Source organism: Rhinatrema bivittatum, chromosome 7, assembly GCF_901001135.1.
Source record: "Rhinatrema bivittatum chromosome 7, aRhiBiv1.1, whole genome shotgun sequence".
Classification (NCBI taxonomy): domain Eukaryota; kingdom Metazoa; phylum Chordata; class Amphibia; order Gymnophiona; family Rhinatrematidae; genus Rhinatrema; species Rhinatrema bivittatum.
This window is the reverse complement of record NC_042621.1, coordinates 86,358,433-86,372,740: the sequence shown is the minus strand read 5'-3', so window position 1 is coordinate 86,372,740 and position 14,308 is coordinate 86,358,433. Positions and strand designations below refer to the sequence as shown.

The 14,308-nt window shown below is 50.1% G+C and overlaps 1 protein-coding gene across 6 annotated transcripts in view; it reads right to left on the bottom strand.

Moving 5' to 3' along the window:
- Positions 1 to 4,267: 4,267 nt before the first annotated feature.
- Positions 4,268 to 14,308, bottom strand: part of CBFA2T3 (CBFA2/RUNX1 partner transcriptional co-repressor 3) — a 99,230-nt gene continuing 89,189 nt past the window's right edge. For 5 of the 6 annotated variants that reach the window (XM_029608615.1, XM_029608616.1, XM_029608613.1 and 2 more), the window contains 2 exons: positions 12,912 to 13,097; positions 4,268 to 4,998 (listed from right to left, as the gene is read on the bottom strand). In XM_029608615.1, coding sequence (XP_029464475.1) covers positions 4,694 to 4,998; positions 12,912 to 13,097 — 491 coding nt within the window. In that variant the 3' untranslated portion in view covers positions 4,268 to 4,693. Of the gene's footprint in view, positions 4,999 to 12,906; positions 13,098 to 14,308 lie in introns of all 6 variants that reach the window. The other variant, XM_029608614.1, reaches the window with a different exon arrangement.

The window sequence follows — 14,308 nt, the reverse complement described above, 5'->3', positions numbered from 1 at the left end:
TTGGAGAACAATATCAAGGTTTGCCACCGCCTCTCCATGCCAGAGCGACAGTGAAGCTATTGTAATTTCCCTAGCACCGTTTTGAACTGGATGTTAGCGCTCATTCCTTCCCAGTCACACTATTTCATTAGAAATGAGCCTGAATAAGTGCTGGTAAACCATTCCCCATTTTTGACTCTAGGTCCTTAGTTTAAGAGTCTGAGCCCATGTCCTCTGACACCGGCCACCTTCCCCCATCCCTCAGCCAAATGGAGAGCTTGGAAGCAGGTCCTATTGTCTATCTTAAAAAAAAAATTCAGGAATTTTCTCTCTGGAGAGATGAATAAAGGGGATAACTGCTGTGCTGAAACAAGTCAACGGTGCACAAATATCTAGGTTGGTCAAGCGATAACCCGTGAGTCCCAAGAAAAGACTAGAAAGCAGTAGATAAGGACTATATGATCCCTACCAAGACTCCAGCCCAGATCCAGGAAACTACTCTATGACCTCTAACACAGCTACTACTCTCTTTCTTTCTTTCCGTGCCATGCACAGGAGTTTGCCATCTTGAAAAAGAAAAACAAACAAACACGTAGATTCCTCCCATGGGCTTTTGGCCTCTGAATGCTATTCTTAAAGCTGTCTTTTCGGTTTGGAGTCCTGCTGGATGCCCCCAGTCCCCCCTCCCCCCACCCCATGTTTTGGTTAGCGTGCCATGTACTGTTAGCTGTGTTATAGATTCTCTGGTTCGGAGGTAGTACGGCAGAGATGGGCTGCCCGCCAGCCGGCCTTCCTTGGTACTGGCAAAGGAGAAATGCCTGGCAAAACCCAAGCCGTAGGCAAAAGGAAACCCATTAGTAAACGAACCCTCCCTCCCTCCCCGCCTAGAGTAACAGGGGCACCCTGCAGGTGATTCCATGAGAAACACTTTTATATATTACCTCTTTTCGTGAAAATAAGAAAAAAAAATAGACCATGTACATATAGCACAATGAGAAATAAATGTCAGCAGTCCTTTTCAGCTGGGAGGCTGCCTCGTGGCAGCTCTGGTTCAAAGTGTTCCACTGAATCAAATCACGGCGCCAGCTGGGCGAGAAGCTGCAAAGGGAAAGGCGATCCCCGTTTGGTCCTCTTGTGAGTAGCTAAGAAAAAACATTCAGCTGAGTGGGCTTGCGATGCACAGCCTGCGTCACCTGCCCGAGCCTTGGGGGGGGGGGGGGGGGGGGGGGTGGGTGCAAGGCGTTGTTTCCCGCCTGATGAAAGTCAGGGCAAGCTGCCAGTCCCACCGAAGCACTTGTTTGTTTTTTTGCCTTCCTTCTCCATGAAGTTAGCATGGGGCACATTTAAAACTAATCGGAGAAAGTTCTTTTTTACTCAACGCACAATTAAACTCTGGAATTTGTTACCAGGGGATGTGGTTAGTGCAGTTAGTATAGCTGTGTTTAAACAAGGATTGGATAAGTTCTTGGAGGAGAAGTCCATTACCTGCTATTAAGTTCACTTAGAGAATAGCCACTGCCATTAGCAACGGTAACATAGAATAGACTTCGTTTTTGGGTACTTGCCAGGTTCTTATGACCTGGATTGGCCACTGTTGGAAACAGGATGCTGGGCTTGATGGACCCTTGGTCTGACCCAGTATGGCATTTTCTTATGTTCTTATGTTCTTATGTTCACATTGCTGTGTGTGTGTGTGAATCTTTTCCAGGCCAGGGGTGAGCGGAGAGCCCGGAGCAGTCGCTTCCAAGAGGCAGAAGGCCAGGGTCAATGAAAGGGAAGCGGAGCAGCTGCATCTCCTGGCTCTGCCCTGCCTGACCCCCCCCCAAAAAAAAACGACGGGGACGTTCGCGCCTTGGCGTGCGCAGCCGGGCACGAGACCTCAACGGCCTGACAGGGCCGGCGCGTCCATTAGGCAAACCGGGCAGTCACCTTAAACAGGCGCAATTTGGGGGCGGCAATATCCCACCGGCATGAAGCCAAGAGGGCTGCTGTGCTTGAGCCAATACCACCGAAGATAGGGAGCGCCGTGCGGGAGTTGCGTTGGGCAGGTGCATGGCCGAAGGTTCGCCCAGGGCGCCAAATCTCCCTGCACCGGCCCTGGCCTGACGCAGCCTCTTCCCAGCTCATGCGGGGGAGGGGGCCCCGACAGCAGGGTTTCCGCACCCAGCCTGAGGGGGGCACCCTGCTACCAGAGCGGCTATCTTCTGGCATGTCGGGGGTAATCAGGAAAACACTTTCATCTTCCTCTGGATTAAAGCAATGTTCCAGAGAGACGGAACCAAGGAATTGTTTGGAGTTCAGCATTAGGAGTTTCTATCTCCGCTGAGGCGATAGAAAGGGGGAAGTCCTTAGGTTGCACGGATCCTACTTAGTTCACATTCGTAAGTGCTTTATAATTCTTTGAGCTTCTACATGGGAACAAATATCCAGGTTTGCGCTTCTGGGACAGGAAAGCCACCACTGAGGGACGCTGAATCCCCATGAAAACAGCACAGAAGAGAGGATCCCGGAGGGGCTACCAGAGCACCGTGAAAAATGGTCGACTGCTTTAATGCAAAACGAGGGGGTCGTCCTGCTGCAAGCCTATGTGCCAGCCTAAGGTCTGTAATCAATGCGCCCCCCCCTCCCCTCCCCCACCCTACGCTTACACTGGTGATCCTCCTCTTCTTTTCTCAAAAGTTTTAGCAGCAAGCGTTGCAGAAAGACCTGCTGGCAAGGAAGAGCGAAACCAGAATAGCCGCAACCCTGCGGAGACCGGGAGCCAGGTGCTGCTACTGCCTGCACGGTGCCAGGCAGGAGCAGATGGCTCGCTGACACCCAGGCCTGCGCTAATTCAGCCCTTTAACAAAGCTCCAGCCTGTTCCAGTCCCAGCAGAATTATTTGAAAAAAAAAAAACCAAACATATGGGGGCGGGGAGCAGAAAGAAGAAATGAAAACGTCTAAAGCACATCTGTGCGCGGCGTTGAATGCAGTCCCTGCCAGACGGCTGTGCTTGCGGTGCCCAGTGAAACAGTCCCGTGCCATTCACATTCCACAGCTTCTCCCCTCCCGGGAGGGGCTTGGGCGCGTGCTCTGGCCCCGGGGGCTGCCCATAATGAGAACCACAGTCCTACAGCGAAGCCCGCGGGGCCAGGGAGAAAGGTGGAGGTGGGGGCCTGGTGCTGCTCTCCCCCCCTGCCCTGCCTACAGCCCACCACCCCGCACAGGAGCTCCCAGGAAACTCTCGGCACTGGGACTATTTCGTTTCTGGGTTTGTTTGCTTTTTAATTTGGCAAATTGTCTCTGTTTTGAATTTTGATTATTCCACCCCCCCCCCCTCGGACCTCTGCAAATACTGTTTACATTCACATTACAGGATGCCTCTGGTAGTAGCTGCGGGCCGGGTCCCCCTATTGCACTCGTGTCCTCCACACGGTCTCGTTTTTTTTTGTTTTTTTTTTGTGGGATTTCTTTCTATTTCATTTTATACAAGAAATACAAAATATTCTACAATGTCCTTCTTTTCTACAGTTGTTTGCTTTCTCCGTTTTCTCCCTTTTCACCCAGAAAGGGACACAAAAACCCGAGATCTCCCCCCCCCCCTCCATCTCCCCCAAAACAAGTTCTATTGCCCATCCCCCCCCCCCCCCCCAAAAAAAAAATTCTAGGCAAAAGGAGAGAACCCCAACTGGTGAGCATCTGGACACAAAGAATGCCAGAAAAATATCTACAAGCCACCAAAGTTCTTTTTTTTTCCAAAGGAGATATTTAAAAAAAAAAAAAAAATCTGTCTTTTTTTTTTTTTCCCTTTAATTTGTTTCCCAGAAACACGAGAAAGAAAGGATAGCAGAAACAAAAAAATGTAAAAAAAACAAAAATAACCCATACAAAAAAAAAAAAGGAAAACTTGAAAAGAGGTAGAGGAAGCCAGGCCCCCGCGGAGCGCAAAAGTCTTCTTTCTCCAGGGAGCAGCCTCGTGTCTGCTGCTGCGGCTGCAGGGGCTTAGGGTCAGAGGGGGCTTCTTCGCCAGCTTCGGAGTCAGGGCAGCATCTGGGTTCAGCCCCTCCAACCTTCACCAGGCCTTCCCCGGTGCCAAGAAAGCAGCGGTTTGGTTTAAAAAAAAAAACCCAACAAAAACAAAAAAAAAAAAAAAACAAAAAACCCGGCGGGCCAGGGCCCGGGAATCACACACACATAGGAAGAAAATAAAACGCTTCCAACTTTGGCAGTGGAGAAGTCTGTTTGGATTTGTTTTTTTTTTTATTTTGCGCTGTTTTTGGATTTCCTTTGTAGCAGAGGTGTGTGTGGTAATCTCTTGGCTAGCTAGCAAGGTAGTTAACAGGAAAGCTTTCCTTAGCTCAGTTCTTAATTTATTTTTTTTTTTTCTTTTCAGTATTTTTGGATTTTCACTTAAAGCCAGAGAGTGCGACCACGTCCCTTGAACCATTTCATGGCCTTTGAAGGTCAGAGCCTTCTTCTATTGCCTTTACGTGGAAGTGTCGGAGTTCTTTGAAGCCACTGGAGGGGGTCTTTTGCTTCATTCAGTGCAGCTCAGATCTGGAACATAAACTGCTCAACAGCTTCTTTTTTTTTTTTTTTTTTGCATTTTCACTCTAAGCTGCATTTCAGGTTGCAAATTATTAGGGCCCAAAGCAGTTAGGGAAGGTGAAGGCGGCAGCTTCTCCTCGTCCACTGACAGTAAAGCTGGAGGACCTCCACAGAGGGCCCCAGAGGTCACCTGGAGGCTGCAGCTGTCCCAAGGTCTGAGGTCCTCCGGGGAGGGAGAGGCGGCCTCAGCGGGACGCAGTCTCCAGCGGGCCCGGCGTGGCGGGGGTGCCCGATCGGGAGGCGGCGGCCGAGCTGGGCTGGCTGGGGCTGGCCGGGTCGGGCTGGGCTGCCGCCGGGAGCCCCTGCAAGCCTTGACCGCACACGTGGTGGTGCTTCTCCCAGTCCTTGTGCTGGCAGAAGGAGCCGCAGTACCGCGCCGTGTTGCAGCCGCTGCACGTCTCGCTCGCCTTCCGCCCGCAGTTCCAGCAGCTCTGTGTGCACAGACAGAGAGACAGACAGACACAGGGTTAGGCAAGACAGGTGGTGCTGGGGCTCAGGGCTGGCTCTAGGGCAAACGGTGTCCTGGGTATAAAATTGATCCTCACCCCCCCCCCCTCGCCCCCCAATATCCAGCATCCTTTTCCCACCTGTTATCCTCTCCCATCTCCAGCATCTGACTCCTGCTTTCCTCTTCCCTCAGCATTTCCCCTTTGTCCTCCCCCCCGGCCCCCCATCATCCCCCAGAAGCCTCTCCACTGCCTCTCATCTGGAGATGTGCTCGCAAGAAATGCTGCTCCATCAGTTTTGAACATGCTCACGAGGCCAGCAGTGACAGGCCCGGGCTCCCCCTGCTCTCCTAATCACCTGCCGGACACAGGGAGCGGTGCTGGTGCTGACCCTGACTGGCAGCGCCCTAGATGACTGCTCTGCTTGTCCCCCACCCTGTGTCGGCTTTGCCGGGGGCTCCATCCCATGCACAAGCCAGTAGCCAACAGCCCCGTTGCTGGCAAAGAGAAACCCCGTTGGGGCACCTGAAGGGACAGAGGAATGGCAGTAAACCCAGAAAAGTTCAGCTCAAGTTTCCTGGATGCTTGGAAGTCTGTTTCCTTTGCTTTCTGCTTTATTTCTGACCTGAAATAGCAGCTGAGGGGACGGAGCGCACGGCTCCCCCTGCCCCTGGGAGGAGATCAGTAAAGGAAAGGTGAAGCTAGAGAAACATCTGTGGAATAAGATGCAGGGCTACAACCCATAAAAGAGGATCACCATCCACAAAGGAGAGGAAAGTCATTAAAAAAATCAGTTAAAATGGCTAGCACTGGGGAAAACACCACCGGGGTAGAAATTCAAAAGCCATTTAGAGGGATAACAGGAAAGTTATCCCTCTAAATGTCTTAGCTGCATATTTAATAGGTTTATTTGGCTAAATTCTAGCCAGATTAGCCGGGTAATTGGGCGTTTCTGAGGTGGGAGGAGCAGAGTTAGCTGGTTAACTTAACTTTAGACAGAGACCACATATCTGGCTAACTCTAACTTATCCGGGTATATTCAGTAACGTGGCTGCACTGCTGAATATCCCGGTTAAGTAAGCCGGATGTGTGTATCCAGCTAACTTTAGCTGTTCAGCGGATGAATATTTACCCCCACTGTATCTAAAGACGGTTAAATTCAGATACACAATAAGGATAAGTCTCACTGTCCCTATAGAAAAAAAGTGAACCTCAGCCTGGTTTAGTGAGATGGTTAATAACCAGGAGTGTTGGCTGGCAGTGTGTGTGGTTGGGAGGTCTCACTGTGGGAATGTCACAGGGCGTGCTGGATGGCAGTGTGTGTGTGGTTGGCAGGTCTCAGTATGAGTGTCACAGGGAGTGCTGGATGGCAGTGTGTGTGGTTGGGAGGTCTCACTGTGGGAATGTCACAGGGAGTGCTGGATGGCAGTGTGTGTGGTTGGCAGGTCTCTGAGTGTCACAGGGAGTGCTGGATGGCAGTGTGTGGTTGGGAGGTCTCACTGTGGGAATGTCACAGGGAGTGCTGGATGGCAGTGTGTGGTTGGGAGGTCTCAGTATGAGTGTCACAGGGAGTGCTAGATGGCAGTGTGTGTGGTTGGGAGGTCTCACTGTGGGGTTGTCACAGGGAGTGCTGGATGGCAGTGTGTGTGGTTGGGAGGTCTCACTATGGGGGTATCACAGGGAGTGCTGGATGGCAGTGTTTGTGGTTGGGAGGTCTCAGTGTGGGGGTATCACAGGGACTGCTGGATGGCAGTGTTTGTGGTTGGGATGTCACAAGGAGTGCTGGATGGCAATGTGTATGGTTTGGTGTCTCACTGTGGGGTTGTCACAGGGAGTGCTAGATGGCAGTGTGTGTGGTTGGAGGTCTCACTGTCGGGTTGTCACAGGGAGTGCTGGATGGCAGTGTGTGTGGTTGGGAGGTCTCACTATGGGGGTATCACAGGGAGTGCTGGATGGCAGTGTGTGGTTGGGATGTCACAAGGAGTGCTGGATGGCAATGTGTATGGTTTGGTGTCTCACTGTGGGGGTGTTAAAGGGTGTGCTGGATGGCAGTGTATGTGGTTGGGTGTCTCAGTGTGGGGGTGTCACAGGGAGTGCTGGATGGAAGTGAGTGTGTTGCATCCGTCGCTGCTCGACGCCCTCACTACGCCCTCTTTACCTCTGTGGCGACTCCCTCCGGGTATGATGGACGGCTGGCTACCACGGAGTCTCCATGCCGGCTCCCTCCGGCGTACCCGGACCGGCTCGATGCTGCAACTCCGCCATCTTGTCCTGATGCCTGGGGCGCGTATGTGCGTCCCAACTCTTGTACCAGCAAGGGCGTGAACCTCAGGGGCGTCCCCCTGAGATGATGTCATCTGCTTCCAATATTTAAAGGTCTTTGAAAACGCTAACAAACCAAGTTAGCAAGGATACGGACAAGGAAACGCAAAGGGATTCGTTCCAAGCTACTCTGCCTCCTCGGACTTACCAGAGGTACCCGTTCCTCGCGGGCCTCGCTCTTTTTCTTTACTTTCAGATTGCAGATAGGAACCGGTACTCGCTCCTCGAGGGCCCATGTTCTTGGACATTCTGAAGATTCTCTACTGCCTGGAAGCCATCGCTGCTACAAACAAATGTGAGTTACCATCGCTCTCTCAGAGCTTTCCCTGGAACCAGGTACTCGCTCCTCGAGGGCCTAAACCTTTCCAGCACCTGAGCTTCCTTGAGACCTTATGTGAGTTTTGTCATCTAAGTTCTATTCATGAACTCTGCCTACTCTGCCTACTCACTTTCTACAGTTTCTCAACAGCTCAGCCATCCTGGGATTGTTGTTCCAGTACCTGAGGGACTACAGCCCTGCCAGGCATATCAGCTCAATACTGCCACTTCTGGTGGTTTCTAATAACCTGTCTAATATAAGAACTAATGTGTGTCTGTCTCCATACTCCAGCCTAGCCGGTGGTCCCTCTCGGGGTATCCTCCCGAGAGCGAGGTCATCTGCCGTCGGCCCAGGGATCCACCTACAACTATATCAGATTCATAACAAATCACTAACAGATTGCTAACTTTGCAGTCTAACCACTAAAAGATTGCTAACTCCAGTGGATCCGACTTATAGATGGGATGCTGTTAACTCCAGTGGATTCGGCTTCAACCTTGGGATGTTGTTAACTTTATGGATCCGGCACATCTCTCTGCTTTGCAGGCTATACCGGGCCTGGCCCAACGCATCTCAGAACAGCAAGAAGCTTTGGAGAAACTTACTGCAGCATTTCATCAGCTACACACACAGAAGATACAAAGCACAGCTTCTAACCAAGAAGGCCAGTTACAGGAGGTAACTTTAAAGACTGCTGTACCACTAGCAGCTCCTATCCGCTTTTCCGGAGAAATCCAGAAGACCCGGGGCTTTCTGCACCAGTACTGCATGCACTTCACCTTACAGCCAACTTTATTTCCCACAGCTCTTTCAAAGACCACCTACATCCTGTCATACTTGGATGGAAGAGCCCTGTCGTGGACATCTACCTTGTGGGAATGCAAGGACCCTATCTTGCAGGACATAGAAGGATTTGTGGATTTGTTTAAATCCGTCTTTGATGACCCTGCTCGTAATACTGTTGCCGGGTTTGCTTTAGTGGTCTTGAAGCAAGGCAACAGATCACTGGCTGAATTCGCCATAGAATTGAAGACTCTTGCAGCGGAACTACACTGGGACCCCAATTGTCTCAAGACTCTCTTCTGCAGAGGCCTGGATACCCGCTTAAAGGACGAGCTGGCCGCTCGCCAGACACCTGACTCGCTGGACGAATTATTAGCCTTGGCCACTTGGATTGATCACCGGCTCCGAGACAAGATGAAGGAACTCCGGCCTAAGGTGTTACCTGGGTTGAAACAGGCTAGTACTACCTCTGCACCTCGGATGGTTCCAGTAACTGCTGCTGCTGATGAAGATGAACCAATGCAACTTGGTCGTGGACACTTGACCTCCAAGGAGAGAAGATTTCGGAGGAAACGCGGCCTGTGCATGTATTGTGGTCAGCCCGGCTATGATGTCACTACATGCCCCATTTTGTCCGAGAAACGGACGGACTTAAGTCCTGCTGGAGGACTGTCCTTGGGCCTTACCGTATCCTCTCCTCCGCTCTCTCTCCCAGTCTCCTTGACCTACGGACTAGTCTTGGTTCAGACTCCTGCCCTGGGGGACTCAGGGGCAGGAGGTAATTACATTTTAAGAACATAAGAACATGCCATACTGGGTCAGACCAAGGGTCCATCAAGCCCAGCATCCTGTTTCCAACAGTGGCCAATCCAGACCATAAGAACCTGGCAAGTACCCAAAAACTAAGTCTATTCCATGTTACCGTTGCTAGTAACAGCAGTGGCTATTTTCTAAGTCAACTTAATTAATAGCAGGTATAAGAACATATAGCAGGTATCAGAAGTTTAGTGGAATACTTGAGGATCCCTCTCATCAAATTAAAAGGTCCATTATTATTATCCTCCATTCACGGGGAGCCCTTACCGGGCAACGTAGCTTGCGAAACTGTACCAGTTACGCTTTGCATCGGAGCGCTCCATATGGAAACAATCTCTTTCTTTGTACTGGAAAAGGCTATGCACCGTATCGTCCTGGGGTTACCCTGGCTGTAAATACACCAATCCCAATTTGACTGGGCATCTCTGGATCTCTCACGATGGAGCCCAGAATGTCTTGGGAAATGCCTTAAGGAGATCTCGCCTATTATAGGCCTGCCTGAGACTCCAGCAGTACCGGGACTGCCACTCCAGTACATCCCCTTCGGGGATATATTCTCCAAAGAAGTAGTTGATATTCTTCCTCCACAGGAGCCCTATGACTGTGCCATACGACAGAAGTCTAAAGCTGAGCCTCTGAAAGGACAGGTGTACTTTCTCTCAGCTTTTGAAATAAAGCAACGTCAGAAAACATGGAAGAAAAGCTCCAGAAGGTCTTTTCCCGACCATCAGGGGCGTCAGCGGGTGCAGACATTTGCTTTGTGGGAAGAGAACATGATACTATACCCAGTGAATGTCCTTCAATATCTCGAGACGAAGACGATACTATACCTAGTGAATATTCTTCAATATCTCTAGATCCGAAGAAGATACTCTTGGCAAACAGCCAGTCTGTATCTGCTGGCAATGCCATCAACTCATATCCAGTAACATCTACTGGAGAGTCATCTTTAGAAGTGGATCTTGGATGTACTCTATCATCACCACTTCCACTGAAACCTTCAGTGATGTCCACAGCAGCCTCATCCATTGCTGCTGATATCATCTATAACACTCTGCAAGATCCTTCCATATCTCAAGATCCATCTGTCATCGTTGCAGAAGACGAATTAGAAATCAAGATCAAAAAGATTCTGGATGTTCGTAACAGAGGCAAGACTTTGGAATACCTTCTGATTTGGGAAGGCTTCGGCCCCAATTTAATCACTTGGGAGCCTCAGACCAATATTTTGGACAAAGAGATGCTTCATCAGTTCCACCTCGCGCATCCTTTCAAACCTAAGCCTGGTACCCGAAGAGGAGATCACCCTTTGAAGGGGGGTACTGTTGCGTCCGTCGCTGCTCGACGCCCTCACTCCGCCCTCTTTACCTCTGTGCGACTCTCTCCGGGTCTGATGGACAGCTGGCTACCACGCCGTCTCCCTCCAGCGTACCCAGACCAGCTCGACGCTGCAACTCCGCCATCTTGTCCTGATGCCTAGGACGTGTGCGCGCGTCCCAATTATTGTACCAGCAAGGGCGCGAACCTCAGGGGCGTCCCCCTGAGATGACGTCATCTGCTTCCAATATTTAAAGATCTTTGAAAACGCTAACAAACCGAGTTAGCAAAGATACAGATATGGACAAGGAAACGCAAAGGGATTCGTTCCAAGCTACTTTGCCTCCTCAGACTTACCAGAGGTACCCACTCCTCGGGGGCCTCGCTCTTTTCTTTATTTTCAGATTACAGATAGGAACCGGTACTCGCTCCTCGAGGGCCCATGTTCCTGAACACTCTGAAGATTCTGTACTGCCTGGAAGCTATCGCTGCTACAAACAATTGTGAGTTACCATCGCTCTCTCAGAGCTTTCCCTGGAACCAGATACTCGCTCCTCGAGGGCCTAATTCTTTCCAGCTGCTGAGTTACTTGAGACCTTATGTGAGTTTTGTCATCTAAGTTCTATTCATAAACTCTGCCTACTCACTTTCTACAGTTTCTCAACAGCTCATCCATCCTGGGATTGTTGTTCCAGTAACTGAGGGACTACAGCCCTGCCAGGCATATCAGCTCACTACTGCCACCTCTGGTGGTTTCTAATAACCTGTCTAATAAAAGAACTAATGTGTGTCTGTCTCCATACTCCAGCCTAGCCGGTGGTCCCTCTCGGGGTATCCTCCCGAGAGCGTGATCATCTGCCATTGGTCCAGGGATCCACCCACAACTATATCAGATTCTTAACAGATCACTAACAGATTGCTAACTCCACAGTCTAACCACTAACAGTGTGTTGTTGGGTGTCTCAGTGTGGGGTGTCACAGAGAGTGCTGGATGGCAGTGTGTGTAGTTGGGATGGCTCAGTGTGGGGATGTCACAGGGAGTGCTGGATGGCAGTGTGTATGGTTTGGTGTCTCAGTGTGGGGATGTCACAGGGAGTGCTGGATGGCAGTGTGTGTGATGGCTCAGTGTGGGGATGTCACAGGGAGTGCTGGATGGCAGTGTGTTTGGTTTGGTGTCTCAGTGTGGGGATGTCACAGGGAGTGCTGGATGGCAGTGTGTGTGATGGCTCAATGTGGGGATGTCACAGGGAGTGCTGGATGGCAGTGTGTGTGGTTGGGTGTCTCAGTGGTGTCACAGAGAGTGCTGGATAGCAAAGTGTGTGGGTTTTCAGGGTCTCTGTGTGGGGGAGCTGGGTGAGGGATTGTGTGTTTGGGTTGAAGCCCTCGTCTTCCCATAGAGCTGGGGTAGGCAACTCCAGTCCTGGAATGACTCAAACAGGCCAGGTTTTCAGAATATCCATAATCAATATCCATGAGGTAGCTCTGCATGCACTGTAGCCATTGTATGCAAATCTCTCTCATCCATATTCATTCTGGTTATCCTGAAAACCAGGCCTTTTTGTGCCTCTCCAGGATTAGAATTGCTTATCCCTGCCAGAGAGGTCTGCACTGAGGTTTGTTTCATGCTGTGGCTGTTTTTTTTTCTTATCGTTATTGTTTTTATAAATTTTACTTATGAACACTTTCTTTTCCTGAAGCTCTGATATAGAATTGAGAGCTTGTGAAGCGAGGGATGTTGTGTTGCCTTCACTGACAGCACACACCAGATTATGCTCACAGGAAAAAGTTTTAATCATAAGTTTTCAGGAAACTCATTTACTCGATGGTTTACAACTCAGATATTTTCTCCAGAGAAGTGTTTGTATGTTCATAACTTTAAAAACATAAGAACATACTGGGTCAGACCGGGTCAGACTGAGGGTCCATCAAGCCCAGCATCCTGGTTCCAACAGTGGCCAATCCAGGTTCCTATTCTTTTTGATGGAGTGTTACCCAGTTCCCTGCATTGCTAGCAGATAATGAGTCCATCCCTCCTGCTCCTCTCCATAGTGAAATAGAGTTGCACCTCCCACAGACCTCTGCAGGACTCAGAATGATCTGCATGACCCCCCCAGGACATGAAAGTGTGTCCGGAATCCATGCGTTGTGGATCTCTGTCAGGACGTCTCCCTAACTCCAGATCCCATCTTTGTTTTCCCCCCCAGTGATCCTCTTCTCTGCATAAACCCCTGCTTGCCAATAAAACCTTCTCCCCTCAGGTCTGGTTAGTGGTAGCCAGTGGTTTTATCAGCCCTTGAGCCTGAGGAATTGCACTTGGGAGAGACACAAAGGTTCACCTCACTGGAGTCCTCCTGCTGGCTGACCACGGTCTGTGCGTCCTCTGAGGCTTCCCTCTTCGCCTCCGCCAGGGCCCGCTCCATCTTCGCACGTTCTGAGGTGATGAGGTCATGAGCCTTGCGCTCTGCTTCGGATACGGCCTTCTGCAGCTCCAGCATGGCCTGCCGCTTCACCTCATTCACGGCTTCCTCTGCAAAAGAGTGAGGCGCAATGCCAAATTCATCCCGGGCAGAAAGCAAGACAGAGAAAGAAAGTGTGGCCCATGGGCACATAGTGGGAAGAGGTCCTTGCCAGACTGTACTGCAGGTACCAGAGCCAACCAAGCAGCAGCCAGCCCCGGCAGGTACCAGTAACAGCCACTGCCCTGATGGCTTTTCATTTTCTAGGATGGGCCATCTAACTCCTAACAGGGGCCGCTTCTCATAATAACGGTGTTGCCAGCAGCCTGCATGAAATGTGGGAATTCAGGGAGCTATGACAGTACAACAGTCTCCAGTGAGTCTGTTAAAAATTAAAATGTAAAAGACATTGTTAAAAAGTTAGAGTCACCTCGCAACATAAGCTCTACCTATTTCTGATCCCTGCCGTCCTTCAGCCTACTTAAAAAGCTCTTAGGAAAATGTAGAGTGCCACATTCATGCCCGCAGTGCAGCATGTCGTACTGGGCCCCAGGTGGGCAGATTGGAAGTGGTGGGGAGAGAAAACTCCCAGTTTTCCCTCCATCACTTTGCTGCCCAAACTTTCCCTGTTCCATGAGAGAGGGCTGGAGGGCATGGTAAGGTGTTTTTTTCTGTTACTTTGGGAGGGGATGACTGAGAGTGGAGACAAAGGAAGCAGGTAAGGGATAACATTTTTATTTCATTTGCCACAAAATGTATGTGTGTATTGGGAGGGGGCGATGGCTGAGAGAGACAGGAGCAGCTAGGTATAGGATGACATCGTTTTTATAGCCAGATGTGGGATATAAATTACACATTTTTTTTGCCACAAAATGGGTAAGTGTGTGGAGGAAAAGGGGCCAACCTCCAACTGTGGTGTTGTATTGGGCCCAAAAATGTCTTAAAACAGTGTTTATACTATATGTAGTGCCCCCATGATTTGCAGTGTGTGTGCACATGTGATATACTATGTGTTTGTTGTGAAATGTATGTTGTGCAGTGTGCATGTGATATACAGTGTGAGGTCAGTGTGTGATGTGCATGTGATATACAATGTGAGGTGCAGTGTTTGATGTGCAGTGTAACGTGAATATGAGGTGCAATGTGTGATTTGCAGTGTGCATGTTATATACAGTGTAATGTGCAGTATGTGATATGTAGGGTGCATGTGATATATAGAGTGAGGTCAGTGTGTAATGTGCAGTATGCATGTGATATACAGTGTAATGTGCAGTATGTGATA